At 51.6% G+C, this 24540-nt stretch overlaps 3 protein-coding genes across 3 annotated transcripts; all 3 read left to right on the top strand.

Annotated features, from left to right (window-relative positions):
* Nucleotides 1–4286: 4286 nt before the first annotated feature.
* Nucleotides 4287–7381, top strand: LOC122384888. Its single transcript, XM_043372693.1, has 4 exons — nucleotides 4287–4351; nucleotides 4621–6244; nucleotides 6408–6905; nucleotides 7373–7381. Exons 1-4 carry the CDS (start codon nucleotides 4287–4289, stop codon nucleotides 7379–7381), a joined length of 2196 nt encoding a protein of 731 aa, XP_043228628.1.
* A 10200-nt stretch (nucleotides 7382–17581) lies between these two features.
* On the top strand, nucleotides 17582–20393 carry LOC122384887. Its single transcript, XM_043372692.1, has 4 exons — nucleotides 17582–17776; nucleotides 17873–18550; nucleotides 18744–19172; nucleotides 19497–20393. Exons 1-4 carry the CDS (start codon nucleotides 17582–17584, stop codon nucleotides 20391–20393), a joined length of 2199 nt encoding a protein of 732 aa, XP_043228627.1.
* Nucleotides 20394–20471: 78 nt separating this feature from the next.
* LOC122384886 (uncharacterized protein K02A2.6-like) lies at nucleotides 20472–22403 on the top strand. Its single transcript, XM_043372691.1, has 2 exons — nucleotides 20472–22106; nucleotides 22284–22403. The coding sequence occupies exons 1-2, from the start codon at nucleotides 20472–20474 to the stop codon at nucleotides 22401–22403; spliced, it is 1755 nt and encodes a 584-aa protein (XP_043228626.1).
* Nucleotides 22404–24540: the final 2137 nt, after the last annotated feature.

Raw genomic sequence — 24540 nt, 5'->3', positions numbered from 1 at the left:
CTCATGACTTTGCTTTATCGTCGACATTCTGCAGTTCAAAACGGATTGAAGCTTGTCATTCCATTCTACAATGGGTAGGCGGTTACCCGAATCACCTACTACCACCTTTTGGCATTCATTGTCATAGCGATTGTTCTATTAAACAAAGAAACAGATACAACATGAATTTCGGTACAACGCTAGTGAACTCAATATTAAAATGGATTAGAAGCGGCTCGAAGTTCTGAACACAAATTATCGAGACCATAATAGATATACCTCAGCTTCGGTATCTTTTTGTCCAATGCCCTAGTATGGATGACTTCCTCAATCACACTAGCGTTGCCAGTGACATTTGTTGAAACAGTCCTAACATTTGCAGGTCCTAAAATTTCCTAATGTGCAGGCATTGCGTGCCTTGTCCGTAACGAGTCGCGTGAAGGTCACGAAATTTCTCCTTTGCAGTCCCTTGTAGTTCCTAGTTCCCACTTCCTAGTTTTTAACATGCGATTCTAGGACAGAGTTGAATCCTTGATGTTTGAACGCTTCAGTATATTGACTTTCTCAAATGACCACATTTGGAAACATGTATTCCTTATAAAAGTAACGAAGACGACAACAAACAAAGAACACCATGCAAACAATAAAAACTCATCAATAAAAAAATATTTACGCCCAACTGCATGCCCATTGCCCTGCAGCCCTAACTATGAACCCGCATAAACTCGTAAAAAACGAAGCTTTTCTTAATATGTCTCAAAAAGGTTGTCATTTTCATACTTCATATTTGAGTAATGTGTTTGATATTTGCGCTTTGCTCGAGAGTTTAATATGGTGAAAGTTATACATTTAGTTGGAGTAAAGCGCATTTAGGAGTCATGTACCAATTATTTCGGGCAGGGTCTGACTTGGAGTCGCTAAAAGACTCCAAAAGCAATTCCAAATCTACCTTGCTCACGACAGAGGCCGTAAAAGGTGATCAATCGTGCTAAAATATTTGCAAAATTGTGCCCAAATAGCCTATCGACAGCAAATGCAATGGCCAATAGCCTAGTGCACAGCTAGATGAGTATCACGTGTTAGAATGCGACTCGTATGGAGATATAAACATACAGCCTAACTGTCCTGAAACTGTCCTTTATTATAATGTAAGTCTCTAACAAAATGTTAATGTTAATAACATCGCCTGCTTAATCCGGCGGCCGCTGGGCCTCCGCGCCACCCGCCGGCCGCTGGGGGGGGGCATATAGTTGCCCCCCCTTTACTTCTGCGACGATATCGTCGCAACGCGAAGAGATAGAGAAGCGAAACTTTGCACACATCTTCCTGAATACCTAGCCGAAGTTGTGTCCAAATTTGGTGTCGATCCCATTTGAAATGACGTCACAGTGACGTCATAAGTGAAATTATAGATTTGCGGCTCTCATATTCCTCACGATACATCAGATCTATGGGACCGAATATAAAGGGCCGATTATTGGTCGGGAACTAGATGGAAGTGTAGTTAGATGTTTTAGGATGACAGCAGGTGCTGTTTAGTTCATTTACAGTTGAGTTTCATGCTCAGCGTCATCAGAAACGGTCCATATCGGAAAACGGCAAAACTTTATGACGTCACTGTGACGTCATCTTAGGTGCTACAACCACCAAACTTTCCTCAAACATTGTTTAGGTATTCATTTGAAGCTATGCCAAGTTTCACGTTCGTAGCTCATCAGGTTTCGGAGATATTTCACAAAACGTAAAGAGGGGGGCAACTTTATGCCCCCCCCCCCCCAGCGGCTCGTGGGTTAATTACTCTATACTTCACAAAAGCGATGTCTGCAGATAGGTTTTTGGGAAGCGGCTGATTATCAGACAAGTGCGTAAATAAATTGCAATGATCAATTATAGGCTTAACACCTAAAGCGCCGACGTATTTTTATGGACCTATATCCATTTGCCCATGCTTTGAAGTTCCGAGTTTCGAGCGAAGAGCACTGAGCCCGTTATCGTGATCGACGGCATATTTTTATTCTGGATAACAGTACTTGTCGCCACAAGGACTTCGTGTTTTCCTGTCTAATCGCAGGGTTTTGCCCTTCCAACATGCCGTATTCGGGTGTAGCATCTTAGAGGAAAATTTGCGATGGCTACAAAGACATAGACGAAAAAGATGCGACGCCGACTCCTAAAGGCACACGACTCCAGTTCACTTCCAAGGACACGGGCTTGCATTGGTGAAACAATCGGCGGAATAATCTTCATTTCATTGCCATGCTTGCAAGTTTCTACATAATATCGGGAACCGTACATGGACTGTACCGGTTGTAAACAATAAGTTTACTTTGAATGTGACAATGAGAGAAAATTGCCATTAACTAAAATCAGATTGAGTCAATGGATTTTCCGTGCCTAACTGCAGCAATGTGCTCAAAGGCACCGCCCTGCACCTATATTTACCTAACCGAAAGGAATGAAGTAAGGGATTCACAAAGTCACACGTTGTCAGAAATGGCACGCTGACAACAGGGCTGCAATTCAACAAAGACGCAGGATTAAAACTCCAATAAACGTGCTCTTATCATATATGAGCAAAATGTCTTAAGTGGAAACTTATGGTCTACGTCATAACTACCAAGCGAAACTCGTATACCTGGCTATAGTAACAACACGGATCAGTATGGCTCAATTTGCTTTACAATAGAGACATTTCGTCAGTATCAGTGAAATCATTATTTAATATTGCATTCGTCTTGCTACACTTATTCTGGGAATCAATGACGTCCATAGCTATCTTTTTTTTCAACAACAGTGCACCCATTTTTGAAAGGCTAAAGTATGCTGAGAATCGTTGAATCAATTCACAAAGGATTACTGGCGTGTCTAATCATTTGCATTTATCCGAATATGATCGGTATGCACTGCCTATCGGAATGTGCATGATTTGAGGCTAAACAAAAACAGTTCTGTGAACATTGCGTTGTTTGTTTACTTGCCATCTGCTATACTTAAACCTATGCAAATATGGCAGAGAATAAGCTGTTCATTGGCCAACCTCAAAAACTAGCAGTAAACGGCCTAATTTAACATATTATAATAAACAGGGGCCGTGTTGGGAACAAGTCGCACTGACTTCAATGAGACGCCTGTATGTGGATTGTTAATTGTGTATATCGTGTGTATTTATTCTGCGAGTTTGGAAGTGGCATACCTTATTATGCGAATGCTCTAGCCGTCACGCGCTTTGTTTATTTTTCATCAAAAAATGAATGAATGGAATTCCAAAGATGTTGTGCTCTCATGATAATCGTCCTAATTAGCGCTAACTCGTATCGTATCGATCTATTACATTCGCAATCTGCTGTCTTGATATCGTCTCGTCTCGAACTCCTTTATTTGCTTTATCATCAAATATATTATTTCATTTCATTATAGTATTTCCAGTTCATACATTAAAACGATGGTCCTCCGGCGACACGTTCAAAACATGGTCCTCCGGGCCGGATCTAAAGTAACCTTTGTTTGGTAAACAGTAGCATTTCTTATTCTAACGTAATGTAACGTAGCTGGTAATGAACTAAGGTATTTTCTTACCTCGCGTCTTATCATGAGTGACACATGTTCCCCAAACTCTCCGACTTCACTGAAAACTCGGAGCGTCGCAGCACCGTCTCTAGCTTCATCACGATCGTCCGTTAGCGCGGCGAGACGGAGACTGGAGCTGTCCAAGCTGAGGGCCAGTCAAGCACAGCGTGCAGCAGCCGCCAAAGCTGAGGCAGCCCGACAGCGAGCACGGCTGGCGGAGACCGAGGCTCGCGCCGAAGCTCAGGCTGCTCGCGATAAGGCCGAGGAAGACGAGCTGGAGCTAGCGCTTTTAGAGGAAGACGCCCGCAGCATCAATGGTAATCGAAGTGTCTCTCGATCGCGAAACCGAGACACCACTAGACCAGAGATGCAGCGTCTTTTGTCACCTGCTACAGCGCCAGTGCTTCCGTCGACACGTGAAACCCCTCAAGTGCCACCTATCGACGCCCGAAACGACGAGCCATTAGAGCGTACGCGCCAATGGATTACTCAGCTCTCTGACGACGCGCACGGGGAACAAACGAAAGGACTCTCAACACAAGCGTTCCGTCATCCGCCCACTCTACAAACGCTGAAATTAGAGACATACGACGGCTCACCGCTCGAATGGCCTCGATGGAGTGCGCTCTTCAAGGCACTGGTACAGAACAATGCCGGACTGACAGACACCGAGCGGCTTGTTCACCTTCAGTCATGTCTGAGAGGCGACGCCCGAGAAGCTGTGCGCGGATTGCTGTGCGATGGAGGCCTGTACGGAGAGGCGCTCGCTGAACTCGAACGCCAGTTCGGCAACCCAGGACATGTGGTGAGCGCCAATTTGAGAGCACTGATGTCAACGAAGCCGATAGTCAGTGACAACGATCTGGGTGCGCTCTCGAAATTGTCGAACACTCTTCACAGCGCCGTGAAAGTGATGGAAATGATGCACTTTGATGCCGACCTGAGGGCGACACAGAATGTGCGGCAGGCTGTAAACAAGCTCCCTCAAGGAATCGCCTGGCGCTGGGGAGAGCATTGCGTACGGATGGGATTATCTCCTCCGTCGCTCTCAGATATCGACGACTGGCTTCGCAGCTATGTGGACGCGGGCCGTGCGGTGTGTGACCCGATCGGAGTGCACGAGCAGCCAGAGAACGACCGAAGGGAACCCTCCAACCGGCAACGACTTACAGAAAAACAGCGAAACTCACGCCCACGCACCGACGCGGCAATGCAGCACTGGCGGAGCTCTTTAGCTGTGACTGCAGCAGCGCCTCCTGCGGCGGAGGCGGGCACGAAAGCAGTCTGCGTGCGTTGCAAGGGCGACCACACGGTGACCCACTGCCAGGAGTTCGCATCGCTGCCTGTAGACGAGAGAGCGTCGGTAGTGCGTCAGCACGGACTGTGCTGGGCTTGCCTCCGTCAAGGTCATATCGCTCGGAAGTGTCCATCAAGACAGCGATGCACCACGGCACCGGACTGCACTGGCTGGCACCACCCGCTGTTGCACGGCGCTCCGCGAGTGTTCCCGTCACAATTGACAGCCGCCGTCACAGAGGCAACGAACAATCCAACTCACGTCGGCAGCGCTACAGAAGAAGATGGAGCCAAAGTGCTGCTACAGATTCTGCCGCTGCAAGTGAGCGGCCCATGCGGTCAGCGGACTGTCAACGTCATGCTCGACCTGGGCAGTCAGATCACCCTGATCACAGAGAAGCTGGCAAATGACCTCGGAGTGACAGGTCCCGTCGACAATCTCCGTTTGAGCACCGTGAGCGGCACTCGCAGCCACCGGTCGTACCGAGTGGAGTTTGACCTGCAGCCCAGAGGCTCCACTGAGCAGTTCCGCGTCCGCGATGCGAGGACGACCCCTGTCTTGAATATTACAGGGCCGGCCGTGAACTGGCCAGCTATCAAGACGCAGTGGCCGCACCTGTGTGATTTGGACTTGCCGGGTATCACTACAGCTTCAGTGGATATTCTTCTGGGGTCAGATGTGCTGGAGCTGATCGTACCGCGTGCTGTTCGTGAGGGCCCGGCCGGTTCACCCTGGGCGGTTTTGACCCGTCTAGGATGGGTTGCGACCGGAAAGCTGCCAGCAGGACTTGCTGATGGTGATGATGACAGACAGGTCAACCATGTCAAGCTGATGGAGAATCAGGAGCTTCATGAAGAAGTCACGAATTGGTGGAAAACTGAGGCATTCGGGACGAAATACAATGATGCTCCAAACCGCTGCACGCAGGACAAAACAGCGCTCGATCTACTGGACTCGACCACTAAACGGGCCGGCGACCGTTATGAGACTGGTCTCTTGTGGAAGTCACCAGAGATCACTCTGAACGGAAACGTCTCCAGCGCCTTGTCCAGACTGAAGGCAACGGAAAGGAAGCTGGATCGCGATTCAAAGTTTTCTGAGGCATATTGTGCTACTTTAAACGACTATATCGACAAGGGATATGCCAGGAAACTGACCGAAGACGAGCTGAAGGAGGAACACAAGCGTGAGTGGTACCTTCCTCATCACGCCGTGTTCAACGTGAACAAACCAGGAAAACTCCGCGTGGTATTTGACGCTGCTGCTCGTCATGACGGAACCTCTCTGAACCAGCAGTTGCTTGCCGGACCGGACCTCACAAACAGCATGATCGGCATCCTGCTGCGGTTTCGACAGCGGCCGGTCGCACTAGCAGCAGACATCAATGCCATGTTTCATCAGGTGCGTGTTCGGCAGGCTGACCAGCCTGCGCTGCGCTTCTTGTGGAGAGGCATGGATCGACAGCGCGCCCGATCATTACCAGATGCAGGTACTCGTCTTCGGTGCTACTTCGTCACCCTGTGCCGCTACGTACGTCTTGAGGAGATGTGCCGACGACTTTCAGGACGAGCATCCTGATGCAGCGGACGCAGTTCGTAAGCGTTTTTACGTAGATGATTATTTGGACTCTGTAGAAGACGAAAAAGAGGCGATCGAGCTCCGACAGTCGCTGAGCAGTCTTCTATCTAAGGGTGGGTTTTCACTCTCAAAATGGGCCAGCTCATCTCAAGAAGTACTGCAAGGCATCGAGCCTGGTGATCGCAGTGTGACCTCTCGTGACCTCGGAGACAACGACCGGAAGTGCGAACGCGCGCTAGGCGTGCACTGGGACACTCTGTCAGACGAACTGACATTCAGGGTCACTTCCATCAGCCAGCCAGTCACAAAACGAGGCATCCTGAGCAGCGTCTCCTCCATTTTTGACCCTCTTGGAGTGCTGGCGCCATGGGTTCTCACAGCCAAATGTCTTCTGCAGAGCATTTGGAGAGCCGGCTACGAGTGGGACCAGCTGATAGCGGACACAGGGCTCAGAAGTGTCTGGAAAAGGTGGACAGACGAACTGGTGAATCTGAGTGCATTCAGAGTGCGCCGCTGCTACAGAGAAAGACGATGAGTTCCGGTAACCTGCCAACTTCATTTGTTTGGAGACGCCTGCGAAAGGGCGTTCGGTGTGGTTGCCTATCTGAGACAAATCTACGAGGACGGCCAGGTCAGCTGCTCGCTCATTCTAGCGAAGAATCGCGTCGCACCTTTGAGGCAGCTGAGCATCCCACGCCTTGAGCTGCAAGCAGCCGTGATGGCGGTTCGAGCCGCAGCTGCCATCAAACAAGAACTGGATATCGACATCCATTCGACTCACTTCTGGTCAGACTCTCGCACTGTACTCCTCTGGATTAACAGCGAGAGCCGCCAGTACCAGAACTTTGTAGCGAACCGAGTCGCTGAAATACAGGACGAGTCGAACCGGCAAGCTTGGAGGCACGTGCCAGGCATCCTCAACCCTGCTGACGTGTGCTCTCGCGGCTGCAGTCTTCGTGAGCTTCTGGAAAATGACCGCTGGCTGAATGGGCCCGAGTTCCTGAGCCACCCTGAAGATGAATGGCCAGCTGATCACGTTGTTACCGTGAACGAGAGCTCAACGGACCGTGAGGAGCGCCGCGCCTTTGTGACGTCGGTGACACACGAGAGAGAGCCGCACGCCATAGACCCACAGAAGTTTTCGCAGTGGGGAAAGCTCCTCCGTGTGACAGCCTGGGTCCAAAGATTTTTGTACAACTGTAGGAAGACGCCAGAGGAACGCCGACGTGGTCCTCTATCACTGAGCGAGCTGCACGAGGCAGAAACACACTGGTGTCTGGAAGCACAAAAGGAAGAGTTTCCAGATGAACGTGGCAGTCTGATGAAAGGACAAGACGTATCAGCCACCAGCAAGCTCCTTCCACTCAGTCCCTTCCTGGACAGTCGAGGACTGATCCGTGTCGGAGGGAGACTGCGTCATGCATCCGCACTGGCATACGAAGCTCAGCATCAAGTTATATTACCATCGAAACATCATATCACAAGACTGATCGTGACGGACCGTCATCGAGCACTCGCTCACGCTGGAGCTGAACATGTGCTGAGCGACATTCGACAAAGGTACTGGATCTTGAGAGGGCGTGCATCAGTCAGAGCCTACACGTTTAAATGCTCTGTTTGCGTGCGAGCACGGGTGAAGCCAAGAACCCCACGAATGGCAGATTTGCCCCGGTCACGGGTCAGCTCCGACAGTCCGCCCTTTAGTGCAGTAGGAGTGGACTTTTTCGGACCGATACTAGTCAAGAAAAACGGGAAAAATGAAAAGAGGTACGGATGTATCTTCACTTGTCTCAGTACCAGAGCCGTGCATCTTGAAGTATCACACACTCTAGACACTGACTCGTTGATAATGTGTCTGAGAAGGATGATGGCCAGAAGAGGACATCCACGAGTGATTTATTCAGACAATGGGACAAACATGAGAGCTGCTGAGCGTGAACTAAAGAAGTGTCTTCATCGGTGGAACCAATCGAAGATAGCAGATGAGATGTCTGCACAAAACGTCGAGTGGCGCTTCAATCCGCCAGTTTCCCCTCACTTTGGAGGAGCCTGGGAAAGGTTGATTCGTTCCGTGAAGCGCGCACTAATGGCGATCATCGGACGACAGCGCCTGACGGATGAGATGCTGCTGACATTCATGACGGAGGTAGAAGGGCTTCTGAACAGTCGGCCGCTCACTCATGTGAGTGAAGATTCTGCAGACTTAGAGGCACTCACTCCTAACCACTTTCTAATCGGCCGCGCCTCTCTGAATCTACCTCCTGGGGTGTTCTCTGACTCAGACATAACGTCCAGAAAACGTTGGCGCCACACTCAACGCTTGGTAGACCACTTTTGGCGGCGGTGGAGGCGTGAGTACCTCCCAATGCTCACAGTGAGGTCCAAGTGGTCACAAGAAGAACGCGACATCCAAACAGGAGATTTGGTACTCGTCGCAGAGGATAACGTGCCCCGCGGTATGTGGACACTAGGCCGTGTCATTCGCCCGCTACATGGCAGTGACGGAAGGGTGCGGGCGGCAGAGATCAAAACAGCAAGTGGACATAAAACTCGGCCGGCAGTGCGACTGTGTGTTCTTGAAGAATGTTCATAGGTGATTTAGTTAGAAAGGTACACTAAATCAGGGCCGGCGATGTTGGGAACAAGTCGCACTGACTTCAATGAGACGCCTGTATGTGGATTGTGAATTGTGTATATCGTGTGTATTTATTCTGCGAGTTTGGAAGTGGCATACCTTATTATGCGAATGCTCTAGCCGTCACGCGCTTTGTTTATTTTTCATCAAAAAATGAATGAATGGAATTCCAAAGATGTTGTGCTCTCATGATAATCGTCCTAATTAGCGCTAACTCGTATCGTATCGATCTATTACATTCGCAATCTGCTGTCTTGATATCGTCTCGTCTCGAACTCCTTTATTTGCTTTATCATCAAATATATTATTTCATTTCATTATAGTATTTCCAGTTCATACATTAAAACGATGGTCCTCCGGCGACACGTTCAAAACAGGCCGTATTCACGTCGACTTCGTAAGTCGATTTTCTTTCGTATAAGTATAATTTGGTATTCACGTCGACACTTCTTAAGTTTTTTATCGACGGAGTTCACGTGAATAAAAAAAACTTAACCTTCGCCCCAGTGGGGGGGGGGGGCATATGTTACCACCCTGTCGCGTTTTTTGCGTGTGAATAAAAAACCGCGGCGCGTAGCGCCGCGCCGCTTGGGGTAGCTTTTGGTACATCAATTTTGGACAATGTGTAAAATTTTTGACCCCAGGTCATGTCAGGTCAGGTCACCAGGTCAAGTTAACTGACCAAGCCTAAAAAAGTTTGCAATCATGTCCAGCCTGCAGTGTTTGTCAGAAAGGTTTTAAACTTGGTGGATTGCATGCTGTTATGGGCGCCTACAATTTGTATATCTCGGATTTTTTATATCCGTGACCTAAGGTCAGGGCAGTGGCGTGACCTTTCCATTACAAGTCAATGGAGAAAAATGAAAATGCCTCTAGATCCGTGTGTACGCATAGGAACAGTCCAAATATTTCAGAATCACAACGATTTAGTCCACTCGTGATGACCAAGGTGTCATTTTTGCTGATAGCCTCTAGAAAGGTCATCCGAGGTCATTTGAGGCTACAAACAGTTTTTTGCCAATAACTCGCGATTGGAAAGAGATAGAACGCTGGGGATGCTCTCTTTGTGTTTGTCTCGTTGAGACGCATCGACTGATATGCAACATGACCTTTTCCGGTCAGGTCATGACCTTGACCTGAGGTCAAATTTTCAAGTTATTATAGTTCATTCCACGCGTCTCGGCGAGGGGAACACGATTCTGGCAATAAAAATGTCGTGGCTTTTTGTAATCGAAAGTTATTGTCGAAAAACACTTTTCGTAAAAACAGCTATTTTTGGAGTTTTTGCCCTCTGGAGGCTAAACCGTTGACCTGAGGTCAATATTGATAATGACCTTTTCAACAGAAAAGTGCAAAAGCTATTGATTGCTCTTTCATGCGTTTTTCTAGCTAACATAGTTCCTGAGATAGCGGCATGTTTTCTGAAAAATATAATAACAATTGGCAAATTTTGACCTTTGATGACCTCTGGTGGCCCCAATATTGCTCTAAGGTGAAAAATGACAAAAAATACTTTCAAACGTACGCATTGAGAGCTATCGACTGCTTTTTACCGCGTCTTTCTAGCCCTCTTAGTTTTTGAGTTAGAGGTGGGTGGTAACATATGCCCCCCCCCCCCCCACTAGGGCGAAGTTGGCTGAGACCGCCACTGGTTCGCGGGTTAAGAAGTAGGTCAAACTTAAGAAAATTCTTACGAAAATGATTCACGTATTCACGTCGATCATTTTTGTAAGATCTGCAAGATTTTGTTTTTGCACAATGCCATGACTGTTGTGACACTAAAAAAGCTGCTTATACCGTCAGACAAAATGTTTTTTTTCCCCCAGTGACTCCCACCATTATATAGTTCATTGCGTTTATAATTCTTAGCTTATAGTACGATGATAAGTAACATCATCTGGTAAAGTTACCTAGCCACTCTCAATAACTGCGCTGAACCACAGACATTTTATCTTTGTTGCAGACTTACAAATTACGTGACCTGTTAGGTGTTCAGTGCATTGTGCAAGTTGCATGTGTCTCATGAATGCTGGTTTTAGTCTTGCGTTGTAAATCGCTTGCATAGTGCACACGTCAGTATCGCGCCATGTGGAGCGATGAAAATGGAACGTGCATTATCAACTCCGAACAGGCGCTCGACGTTCGTCGTTAAACCGTTCCGCTTACGTCATTGGTGACGTGATCTGAAACTGTAGCTCATAAGATACTAACAGTAGTCTCCTTTCTCATAAAAAATGATAAATTAGTTGCGTGATGCCTAAACAGCGTTCCATCCCATTATAAAATGTTGGTTCAGAAAAGCGAAAATGTTTGTGAGTACCTATGTCGTCATGGTGATGTAACCTAACCACGTTTAACCATGTCCCGGCCATAGGATTTTGCGTCCTTTTCAAGACATGCTGTCGCCAGATTTGATCTGTTACCTTTCGCACGTCATAGCATGCCGTGTAGGAGACGGCGTGCATTATTCACCTAGTTCATCACTGTCACGAATCTGGACAGTAGTTGCAAGTACAAGGGCGTCTGAGCATTCGTTTGTTTGTTTAAAAAGCTAAAAGAGAGCTCATAATGTAATGCACGCATCATGGCTACCACATGTCACATTACAAGAAAGTTTTTGGTAACATAACGGCCATAATGCAGTATATAAATAAGTGGACATGACTCCTTACGTGATTATACAATTTGTTTGCTCGTCTCGTCCTTATATTTTACGTAGTCTACATCTGACATCTAAACATACTTCAATTTTTGGGAATGACGGAATGAGCTATTAGATCCATGCTGCGGCCAGACTTATAGTCCTTTGCAAATATCGTTGTTTCGTGAAATGTAATTTATCTAAATCATTACACTGAGTGTCATATGGAGCTGGAGCTCTTATGATCTGCAATTGATCCAATTGATACAATCCATGTGATTTTTAAGCGGGAGGGCTACGTATACATATTACATCCGGATTTCGACTTGAATGTCTGACTGAAAAAGATGCGTCTCACTGCTCGCATCATTAGGGTTCGCATGAAACTTGACGTCAATGAATCGCATTCGGCGGCAGCATTCCACAAACCCATATCGACAGCACAAACGGCTGACCACGCACTCTGCTCGCTCGCTGCACCCCTCTCGCCCTCCCCACTCCCCAGTCCAGAACTGACCTGGGTCAACGCTGCATCGTTCGACAGGAGAGCTGTGAGACCGGCGCCGGTCAGACCGGTTAGTGTGGAGGGTCAGGGGCGGTGTGGGACGGCTGAACTGAAGGCTGTCTATGAAGCGTTAGAGAGACACTGGAGTGGAGGATTCAACCAGAATTTTTTGATGTCCTGGATGTTGATAGTATGATAGTTGAGTCGTCCATTAATACCTACTGTTTCGTGAGCAAACGCAGTGGTCTGCCAGAAAGTCATACGACTCCAGCATTGGCTAGCTTTAGTGGCGCCCTTCACTTGTGACTTGGGTATAAAAAAATACAGGAAGAGACGTTAAGAGATGATCGTGATTGTTTTTCATGATATCGTTTCAAATAAGGAGAATTGGTTTCGGATGGCAAGTTAATGAGGAACAATGCTATTTATTTCAAAAGGCTTACGCAGGCAACCTTTCCATAAAACAAACGCGAATTCTTTTCAGTGCCCAGCTCCTCCAAACACAAGGGAACTCGACGCACTCTTTGGAAAACCACGAGCGGTCTCCAGTCTTCCTTTGTTTTCAGCCGGGAGGCGCATTGTTTCTAGGCCTGCGATTTTCTGCTGCTCTAAGCAAATTTCCAACCTGGACCCCAGCCAGATCCTAACGAACCGGAGCGGAAAAACGCTGAATAGCCCGTCTTGGGCTGTGCGCCAGTGGCCTTGGCTGACCTTGAAACTCGCGGGCAATAAATTCGGCGACCCCGGTGTTTTAGTCTGGAACAGCTTCCACGTTTACGTGAGGGGAGATGAAACGACCTCTCATTTTATGCTCCAACACCCACCCAATTGTCACATCTCTCTCTCTCTCTCTCTCTCTCTCTCTCTCTCTCTCTCTCTCTCTCTCTCTCTCTCTCTCTCTCTCTCCCTCCCCCCCCTCTCTCTCTCTCTCTCTCTCTCTCTCTCTCTCTCTCTCTATCATGCCTACATACTTACCATACATACACTGTAAAAAAGTTTAGCATTTGGGGTACTAACGGCTGCTATTCGTAGCACCTTTTAGCGTCAAAAGAACCCTACGACGTATTTACAAAGAAGCATGGTGCTAATACTGTGCTAATGATAGCTAACATTCCCATCAAATATTATAAGTTTAGATCACCCATTCTTCTACTGAGCTTAACGTCTACTTCTGCTAGTACCCAGTCCATCAGCGAGTGCTCTTTCAAGCTGGATTTCTAATTAGAACCATTTTAAGTGTTTTAGAAGTTGGTAATGCTGAATATGGTGCTTACGTTAGTATCACAATAGACGCGTTTACATAGGGTTTGTTGCAAGCTTATATCTCCGTCCATGATGCTGCAAAAGATGCCAATGGTGCTTAACAATTTACAAAATGATCCCCTCTAAATATTTGAAGACCACTGCAACGAAATTATCGCCAAATTAACGAGCTAGAGCCTCGTCAAATATGCTATGTAAACCGGGTTACTAGCCGCGTTTACATAGGGCTAGTTGCCAGATAGTGGAATTTCCACTAACAGAGGGTTCCCGAGAAATACGCCATGGCCAATATCCTGGACGCAATTCGGTGTGCAGACGAAAATATGCATTTGAGTGCTAGAAATTCGTAAATTACATTATTTCATTGACTTTTTTTGTTAAAAACACGTGATGACAAGCTCAGCGAATCTATTCATGGTGGCTTACGTGGCAAATTGGCTTTCCTTTGTGGGATAATGCCATTTTCATAAGCTCTACTTTGATTAGCGTATGACAGGTGTTCGTGTAAAATAAGCAATTTTACCTATTTCCTTCATCAGTTTGGTAGCTGAAACAGCTACCAATTTACTTCCACTATGACAGTTTCCAGTAACATATGCTACTGATTGGCTAAAATTAGCCAATCAGATCTCTGGAGTTCCCCGCAGTGCGTTACAACTATGACGCGGCAAAGACATATTTGGACATAACATTTCTATATTGATATGCCTATCTACATTGCATGAAACTTGTGTGGATGTCATCAAGAGAAGTATTTTGGCATAAGGTCTGTGAGACGCTAGTCGCTTCTCTTCTATACGTTATACCCTTTTTCAATATGAATACGGTGCCGTGTTCTGACTGCAGACTCCTGGTAAGTTTGTGAAGGTCTCACGGAAGGGGCGAGAGCGCTCTTTCGCTTTTCGATCCAGCAGGCAACAGCAATGATTTTTTGTAAGGGAGTATCAGTGGAAGTCACAAATTTATTTAAAAGTTGGTAAAGTTGTTTTGGTTTAAAAGTTGGTGCATTTGCCTTGTCAAGGGTATGGAACCTCAATATATTGCTTAGTCATATTTCCAGGATGTTGATAGGTATGCTTGGAAAAAGATGTTTTGATAATGTCGAGAAATGTAGCAAGGACCTTCCTATCTTCAAATCAGTTGCTCCCTACAGTTTCATGATTTTAAGGTGTGCATGAAATAATGAGACAAGGTAAAAACAAAAATATGAACAAAATTTTTGTTAATTCATGATGCATGATAGAAAAAATAATTTTCTGTCGTTGATTAAAGCAAGGCTTGCGACTGAACCATAATGTGCATTGCCTGCTGCGCAGTGTCCCAAAATTTGTAGATGTGGGTGGGAAACGACATCGAAATGCAAAAAGCATTTTCCACTCTCACCTCCAGTTTTCAAGCCCAATTTTCCACTCCCAATTCCACCGAGAAGGAGCAATTGCGGCAATGGTTGTTTAACATCTGTCACAATTGTAGATGGATTAATGTTTTTGATCATTTTCCCACTATTTTTGGGCCTTACCTGACCGACAATTTTTCACTCTCATCGTTTTTTTTTTGTCAGCAATTTTCCCCTCTGACACCCAAGCAAAAATAGGATTTTGGTACATTGGCAATGTCCCAAAATTTGTCGATTTGGGTGGGAAACGACATCCAAATTAAATTCATTTTTCACTCTTGCCACCAATATTTAAGAATAATTGTCCACTCCCAACCAAGAAAACTTAGGATTTTTTACCAGGAGCAGTTGTGTGGATGCCAGGTTTAGCATCAAACATTCTACACCCTAGAATAAAATACATGTTTTTGTTGTTTCTCACTCCTTTTAGATCTAATCGAATCAGCAGTTTTCTACCTCCCCCCATTTTGGTGGGTATTTTTCCCCTCTGACACCCATGACAAAACTCAATTTTGGGACACTGCTACGCCGGACGCCGGTGAGACCATCTTGCGCCGAAATTCGGTGCAAGCGATTTTGCGCCGAAATTTCTGAGTGATTTGCGCCAAAAATTAGGTGCCCACTGCTATTGCTTAACGACGCTTGGCGACGTTCAGCAAGGTTTTCCATGCCTATCTCTACGCCGAAGGTTGAGGTCTCACCTGGGCGGCCGTTCCTCCGCTGAGTAGACTCAGGGCGGCTCGCCAGTTCGAGCACGCAACGACCGGGGCGGGGACGTCTCGCCCCGCAACCTCTCCAGAGCTGCCCACGGGGCGAATCTGCTGCTAGATTGACCAGCGTACCGCATAAATTCTCGGTGGTGAGCAGCCTGAACACCTAAAGAGACCCTCCCACCCAGGCCCATGTCACTCCACTTTTGATGACATCATAAGGGGGCCTCAGGACAATTAATGGCGCGGTGCGCCACAATCGCTCCCAAGGTACTGGCCAACAGCTGCCATTTTTGAAAATATTATTTTGAAATAAAGTTTCAAGTAATGAAAATATTGTAATGAAGTTGTAACTTAAATCTATACCACATCTAAAAACTTACTGAAAAATGATTTATCCATAGGTAGTAAAAATATGAGCTCGATGCGTTTTCACGTTGCTTTCCTGCTGCTGCAGAGGGGTTTTAATTCGTCTATATCTTCAAAACCGGCCATTTCTTAGCATATTGCTGCTCTTTTATGTCGCTGGAAAATTAGTTGGGCTTTCCATTGACATCAACGGCTGAGCGGTATGTGCAGAGTGTCATCAATAATCTTCAAATGAAGTTAGTCATTTTTACGTTGCAAAGGAATGGAGTACCCCTTCCGAGCATCAGGGATGACGTCACTCAGGATCTGTCTCTGATTGGTCGGCGGGGGAGTGACTGTACCTTCTATAGATGGCCTTGCTCCCACCTTCAAAAAAGTTAATGAATTGGCATAAAAGTGATGTCCAATAGATGAGAGTGAGCAAAAAGGAATATCTACTGGTGTACATTAGTTTCCATCGAAAAATATTCACTGTTTTTTTAATAGATATTACACTTATTATTTATTTCCCGGGGCCTACGCTGTTCATACGAAGTCATTGGGAAACAGTTATTGGTATTTTAAAAGTGCGACCGATGTTGCGCGCAAAGCAGCATATACCACCACTGCTTCTTGAAGATGTTAGGATGTACAAAACTATGGTCCTTTTAAAGAAGACTATGTATTTTACTTGACGAGAATGCTGCAAAAATTCCCCTAATAATAATAACCAGTAATTACTTCTATGATATACGTATGAAGGTACCTATTTTGCAACTGTGTCAAAGCACAAAAGAACAGCATTCTGACAGCTCACTGTGTTATGTGTAAATGGCAAGTTTGGTTAAACTTGGTCAGTGCTGAACTTGGATTTTAATTGCTAATTGTTTTGTCATTTCAGAGTGTTAATGGAAACAGACGATACTGAGCTGGGGCCGGATGCAGGAGGCGACGGACGCTGTGGTGTGCTGGGCAAAATAGTCCAAGATGCTGGTAGCGGGTGAAATACGCAGCTACTCGTCGTCTCCTAGAGCGCCGCGGACGCCGTGGACTGCGCCATCAAAGTCGACGGAAAGTCGGTTCCAGCAGCCGACCGTCTCAAACTACTCGGAGCCACCCCCTCAACCTGCTCCTTCACTTCGGGGCCCATTGCCGCAGTCTCCGCTCCCGAGTGCTCCCCGGATCCAGCAGCTTCGCAAGCTGACAGCGCGGGGCTGGGGACTAGAGGAACGACAGCTCTGCGCTGTGGCGTCTGGATACGTCCGTGGAGTGCTGGTGCACGCGGCCGCCACCTGGCTCCTGGTGACGCCACAATCCCACGTGGAACTCCTCCAGAGGGAGATGCGGGTGGTGACCTGTACATCACCGGCTGCCCCTTGTTTACCCCAGCCCACGCAGTGATGGCGGAGGCCGGACTGATGCCGGTGCCCGCTGGCCGCCCGGCGAGACGTGCTGGTAGCGAAGCTCTTCGCCAAGGCGCACGCGCTCCCCGAGGGCAAGCCCTCAGGACTATCGCGGAAGATGGGCCGCCCAGCCGACTGAAGTCGGTGACGGGCTGGCGTGGGGAAGGGCACGAAACCTGGCGAGCGGCTGGGATAATCTCTGATTCATGCTCGTGTCGCCAGTCGCGAGTGACATCTGTGTGCGGCGCGCGCGTCCAAGATGGCGGGCGGCGATGAGGCGCAGTCGGCCGCCGCCGCCGAGAAGCCGTCTGAGATGGAGCTACTTCGGGGCATGCTGCAGCAGCAATTGGAGCTGGCTGCAGCGGCAGCGCGACGTGAGGAGCGGATGGCCGCGCTGTTGGAGCGGGTGCTTCCCGGCCCGACGGCCGTGCAGGACGCCACGGCACCCGCCCAGGCAGCCGCGGGGCCCGATTCCGGCGCCCGGCCGCGTGCACGCATGCCCGCCGCCGGCACGCCCACGCCCCGGCTGGCGGCTACCGCTACCCTCAAGGAGTTTGAGGCCTGGAAAGATAAGTTCTCCGGCTACTGCCTCCTCACCGGCGTCCACGATCTCACCGAGGCTGAGCAGCGGGCCGCCCTGCTCGCTGTTCTCGACGACGACTGGGCCCGCGTGGTCCGGTTTGGCCTGCCCATCCCGGCCGAGGCGTCCATGGCCGATGTAATCACCGCCATGCACGCCCACCTTCGGCGGCAGCGGAACGTGGTGATCGACCGCTGCGAGTTTAACATGCGGATGCTGGAGCCAGGCGAGTCAGTGGACGATTTTATCTGCGCCCTGAAGGAGATAGCGTCCTGCTGTGATTTTTGCCCGAACTGCACCGATGATAGGTTCCGAGACCATCTGGTGGTGGGCACCAGTGATGACGAGGCCAGACGCCGCATGCTGGAACTGCCCGATCTGACCTTCCAGATGGCCGCCGACCTGTGCCGGGCGTCCGAGAGCGCCCGTCTCAACAGCTCGGTGATCCGTGGCCCGGGCGAGCCGTCTCTGCGCCGGCTCTCCGAGTACCGGCGACATCGCGGTCGGCCGAGCGGCGCGGACTCGCGCCCGGCCGACCAGACCCGGCGGTGTGACCGCTGCGGTGCCGCGCAGCACACGGACGGTCGTGCCTGCCCCGCCCTGGGTCGCACCTGCCACCGATGCCACGAACGGGACCACTTTTCCTCGGTCTGCCGGCATGCCGCGGGCACTGAAGAGCGGCGCCGGCAGACGCCTAGTTCCGAGCGCAGCCACCAGGGACAGGACTGGCGCCACCGTAGCGCGAGCAGCAGCCGCCAGGGGAGGGCCGAGGGGCCGGCGCCACTGTAGCGCAATCAGCCGCCGCCGTGTCAGCACGGCTGCCGACGCGTCGCACCGGCAGGTTTCGGTGCTGGCAGCGAATGCAACCACGAGAGACACGGAGAACCGGCAGCAGTCAGCGCCGCCGGCAGCCCGGACGCCGGGCGCGCGCCTCAACAGTGTGACGGCCCACCGGTCGCCGCAGGTCCGGCTACAGCTGCACCTGCCAAACGGAGTCAGGCGGACGACCGTATGGACGCCCGACACAGGCGCCGAGATATCAGCCCTCTCACTGCAACAAGCCGAGTCCATGGGAGTGAGCAGAGCGGACCTCACGCCCTCCACGGCTGTGCTGTGGGCCGCCGACAGCCGCCGGCTGGACTGTGTGGGCACGTGCGCCCTCACCCTGCAGCTCGGTGACGTCATACAGACCGTGCAGGTGTCCGTTCTGCGAGCACTGCACTCACCACTGCTGTCGTGGCACGATTGTATCGGCCTGGGAATTCTACCGGCGAGCTTTCCCCGGCAGATTTGCCAGCGCGGCTCGGCAGCCGAGACTGGGACGGACGGTGGGGCACCGGAGCCGCCGCCGCCCGGCGAGCCGCCTGAGGCCCCCGCCGCCGGCAGACAGCCCGCACTACGGCGCTGCAGCGGCACGACGGCGGCACCTGAGGAGACCCGGGACCTAAGCCGCGTCTCTGCCGCCGACCGGCCGGCCGCCAGCTCGGCCGGCGCCGACCCGACCGGGCGGGCGCCGCCGCCAGGCCCTACGCGCGCGCCGCCGCCCGGCCGCGCGCACGGCCCGGCCGCCGGTGGCACCCCCTCCGCACGGCAGCGGCGGGCAGATTTCGACAAATTAAAAGCCGAGTTCCCGAGGGTCTTTGATACGGAGTCGACCCTGCGGAAGATGACGGGGGAGCCGATGAAGATCGAGCTGACGGACGACGCCGTCCCTCACGCTGTGACCACCGCCCGGAATATCCCGTTCTGTTGGCGAGAGGACGTGCGACTGCAGCTCGACGAGCTGATGGAAAAGGACATCATCGAGCCGGTGGAGCACCCCACAGACTGGTGTCATCCGATCGTTCCTGTGGCCAAGGGGTCGTCAGACGGCACAGTGTCCGGCTGTCGGCTGACCGTGGACTTCACGAAACTGAACCGGTTCGTGAAGCGACCGACGTACCCGGTCCGCTCGCCTCAAGACGCTTTCGCCTTCGTCTCACCCGGCGCTGCGTACTTCACCAAGCTGGACAGCAAGGCGGGGTACCACCAGGTCCCCATCCGGCCAGAAGACAGAGACCTGACGTGTTTTATCACGCCGTGGGGCCGCTACCGGTACCTGAGGGCTCCAATGGGAATCGTCAGCTCTGGCGACGTGTACAACCAGCGCGGTGACGCCGCGCTCGGCGACATCCCGCGCACGTGTAAGGTCGTGGACGACGTCCTGGCCTATGACGCTGACTACGCCGCCCACCTGCAGCACGTGCGGCAGATTCTGCTGAGGTGTGACCAGCACGGTATCACACTCAACCCGGACAAATGTCAGTTCGCGGAAGACGAGGTCGAATTCTGCGACTTTCGCATCAATTCGGCTGGCTATACCGCCGACGGCAAGAAAGTCCGTGCCATCCAGGCCTTCCCCAGGCCGGGCAACATCACCGACCTACGGTCGTTCCTCGGCCTGGTGACCCAGCTCGGCGCCTTCTCCCCAGAGGTCGCCGCCGCCGCCTAGCCGCTGAGACAGCTGCTGCGGCCGCGGAACGCGTGGCTGTGGACGCCAGCGCACGAGCAGGCGTTCAGCGCGGTGAAGATGGCACTCACGTCGCCTCCCGTGCTCGACTTCTTCGACCCTCGCCGCCGCACAGTCCTTGAGACTGACGCCGCTCGCTCCGGCGGCCTGGGCTACTGCCTGCTGCAGCAAGACGCCGCAGGCCGGTGGCGACTGATCCAGTGCGGCTCACGCTTCCTATCGGACGCCGAGTCGCGGTACGCCGTGATCGAGTTGGAGCTGCTGGCCCTGGCCTGGGCCTGCAAGAAATGCAGCATCTATCTCGGCGGGATGCAGCGGTTTGAAGTCCTGACCGATCACCGGCCGCTCATCCCGATCCTCAACAGTAAGAGCCTTGCGGAGATCGAAAATCCGCGGCTCCAGCGGCTACGAGAACGGCTGGCGCCGTTCAACCTGCTCGCCATCTGGCGGCAAGGCAAGCTGCACGCCATCCCGGACGCGCTGTCGCGCGCGCCGGTGGATGACCCGGCGCCTGAGGACGAGGAAGCCGAGAGGGACGCCAGCCATCAGCTCGCCAGCGTGCTTTCACGGCTGGTCACCGACGGGGCGGACGACGGTCCCAGCCCGTTCAAAGACGCGGCGCTGACAGAGGTGCGCGCCGCCGCCGCCGCCCATCCGGAGCTCATCGCACTCACCGATCTGATCCTGAACGGGTTTCCAGAGCACCGGTCACAGCTGGACCCGCGCCTCCGACCGTACTGGGGAGTTCGGGACCGGCTGGCCGTGGACGACGGCCTGGTGGTGTGCGGCCAGCGGCTCGTGATACCGCCCAGTCTGCGGCGCGCCACGCTCGAGCGCCTGCACGCCAGTCACCAGGGCGTCGAGCGCACCAAACGCCGCGCGCGGCAGGTAGTCTACTGGCCGTTCCTGGACAGTGACATTGCGAACCATGTCGGAGCGTGCCCGGCCTGCCAGCAGTACCTGCCCAGTCATCAGAAGGAGCCGCTGATGCCGGAAAAGACGCCATCACGAGTGTTTGAGGCTGTCTCCGCTGACTACTTCGCCTGGGCCGGCCGCACGTTCCTGGTATACGCGGACCGGCTGTCCGGGTGGCCGTTTGTGTCGCACGTGGCCGGCGAGGCGACTGCCAGAGACCTGGTCTGCAGCCTGCGCCAGATATTCGCGGCCACCGGCGTGCCCACCACCCTCCGGACAGACGGTGGACACCAGTTCACCGCCCGGCTCACCCGAGAGTTTCTGCGCCGCTGGGGAGTGGAGCACCAGATCTCTACACCGCACTACCCTCAGTCTAATGGGCACGCCGAGTCGGCGGTCAAGGCCGCCAAACGGCTCATCCAGAAGGCGACCAGCAGCGGTGAGCTCGACACGGACGCCTACGCGCAGGGGCTGCTGGAGCTGCGCAACACGCCGCGCGCCGACGGCCGCTCTCCGGCTCAGGTCCTGTTCGGCCACCCGCTGAGATCGGCAGTGCCGGCGCACCACCGGGCCTTCGCCGACTGCTGGCAGCGGGCGGCGGACGACTGTGACGCCAGGGCCGCCGCGCAGCAACAGGAAACAGCCGAGCGGTACGACACGACAGCCCGCCAGCACAGCGCGCTCACCATGGGTCAGCGTGTGCTCGTCCAAGACCCGCGGTCGGGGCTGTGGGACCGCGTCGGCGTCATCACGGCGGTCGGACAGCGGCGCGACTACCTGGTCCGGCTGCCCAGTGGCCGAGTCTACTGGCGGAACCAGCGCTATCTGCGACCCCAGAGATCTCTCATCTCGGAGGGCGCCGCCACACCTGCACCCGGGCGCCGGCAGCAGCTCGCTCCGAGCTCGGCACCCGACGGCACGGAGGAGACCGCCGCCGCTGCGCCGGCGGGCGGACAGCCGGCACCACCGGTGCTGCGGAACAGCGCCGACGACCCCAGCTCAGTGCGCCGTGGGACGCGCCGCCGTCGCCGTCCGGCCCGACTGACCGTGCGCTGGGCGGACCAGACGTGCGACTGAGTTCGTGCGTCCACACCGTGTGTGGTGTACATTTTTGTTTATGTGCTAGACGCAATGCGTATCTTGTACCGACGCATGCGTCTTGAGGGGGGGGGGGTGTTGTGATGGGGCACGTTTTCCTTTCCCTTCATTTGGTCTCACCCCCCGGTCATATGGAAGCACATAAAAAATAAACAGTTCCATGGTCGCCGCCATCGTGTTTCGGTCGTCCTGTGTCGCTCCAGGGATATCGCCGTGTTAATCGCCACTACCGACCATAACAGAACTGACGCATCGGCGGAAGCGGGAGTCCGCAGCGGAGAAGCCTTCGTGGAGTGTACACGGGTGTGGGAAATGAATGCTAAGTGTATCCAAATTGAAGGCACTGCTCTCGAATGATATAAATACTGAACAGCTTTGGATTGTTTATATTCCAAATGTTTACTTTCAGGACGAGTACTCCTTGTCATTCGGTCGTCAACTCCTCTCTCCGACCCCGGCTTAGCGCAGGCACGTATAACCTAGAATTTGGCCGAGAGGGGGGGAGCGGAAGAATCCCGTAGAGAGAGCCTCCTACCTACAGAGGGCCCTCTACCCGAGGAGTCAGAGGGGTCCTAGTGGTCAGACATAGACACTAGCGGTTATTCACAGGAGGCCCCATGCTGTAAATTGAAGGACCCGGTGGCAGGCGAGTCGGAGAGCCTTGATTGTCCTGAGTCCTGACGTGATTTTTTGGGGGATTCCCATGAATTTCGTTCGTCTCCGACGTGATTTTGGCCAACGTCGGCCTTCTGCCAGCATGGGCCCTGAAAACCCCTAGGGGGGCGGCGCACCCCGTCCGTCCCCCCTTGGGTACGTCCCCGGTCGGTCCAGCGACTCCACACGCGCCTACCGACACACAAGAAACTCTTGCCATTATGTTTGCTTCCGACGCAATCACGACAGAATTACGCTCTATTGATATGCATGCTGCCAATTGCCATTGCTTTGGAGTCGGTGTTTTGAATTTCTGCGTTTTTTTGGATCGGCTCCACTCTCCAGACAGCTGGCTCAGCCTGATCGACCAGAGCAATGCGACACCTATACCAACTTGATACCAACCTACTTGGCGGGGTGGTGAATTCATGAAGTGCGAATGCGAAACATGGCAATAGATGGCGGAACAAACAGCATGGGGCTATGATGGGGAAGGCTGGGACACGCATTGAGGAATGAAATCCGTCACTTCGCAGATTTCGAACGCATCCTTAAAGTGCATTACTTTTATCTGCTTGCGTTCGGTCTTGGGATTTCTCAGCAGATGTCGCCAACAGTAGAGAGATTGATCTAGAATGTCTCGTTATCGGAAAAGTATGGTAGCCATACACCAAATGGTTTTTGCGTATAGCTACCATATTACTTCCGATATGACTGTTGACATTACTGCCGATATGACGGAGCAGTGCATTGGCAATATGCCAAGGGCAGTAACATGCCGTCAGTCACGTCAGTCATCGGCCTTGGCTATCTGTAAGAATCTTGGCAGGAATCTTGGCCTTTTCTTGGACCCATAGCCTCGGCCTTCGACCAATCATACCGCCGAATTCGCAGGCGGTGAGAGACAAATACGGCGTGCCAAAGACATATTGGGTGTCTCAAAATCACTGAGAACTCTATAGCTCAAAATTTAAGCCCTGCACGTTTTTAGATCTACCCCGTTGAGTGGCATTCTTGTGAAAATTATGTAAATATGTTTATCAGAATAAGGGAGAAGTGTAGGGGGCGGCGGGTGAGGTGCAGAAGAAGAATAAGAAGAAGTTGTACCTATCCAGTAACTTTATCTTGATTTGTGGACTAGACGAAGACTAGATTTTGATGAAGAAATTTGAATTGAAATCGATAAACTTGAACTGCAGGTAAGGTGTTGGTTTGTCATGCCGATTGTCTTGAAACCCTTTCCTTTTAATCTTTCAATTAAAATCATCAACTCCTATTCAAACCACCAAAGAGCCAACAGATCTCACTCAGTCTAAATTTTCGTTCAAAGGCCAGTTTTACTTTACCCGATTTACCAACAAAAATAGCTGCCTGGAATTTTTCTCCTTATATATCCATTCCACGTAGGTACCACATACAGAGAGTAAATGCGATTGGCATGTATGTAAGCAGGGAGGGCTTC

Source organism: Amphibalanus amphitrite, unplaced genomic scaffold, assembly GCF_019059575.1.
Source record: "Amphibalanus amphitrite isolate SeventyFive unplaced genomic scaffold, NRLGWU_Aamphi_draft 000201F_arrow, whole genome shotgun sequence".
NCBI classification, from domain to species: Eukaryota; Metazoa; Arthropoda; class Thecostraca; order Balanomorpha; family Balanidae; genus Amphibalanus; species Amphibalanus amphitrite.
This window is presented reverse-complemented; position numbering and strand designations above follow the sequence as displayed.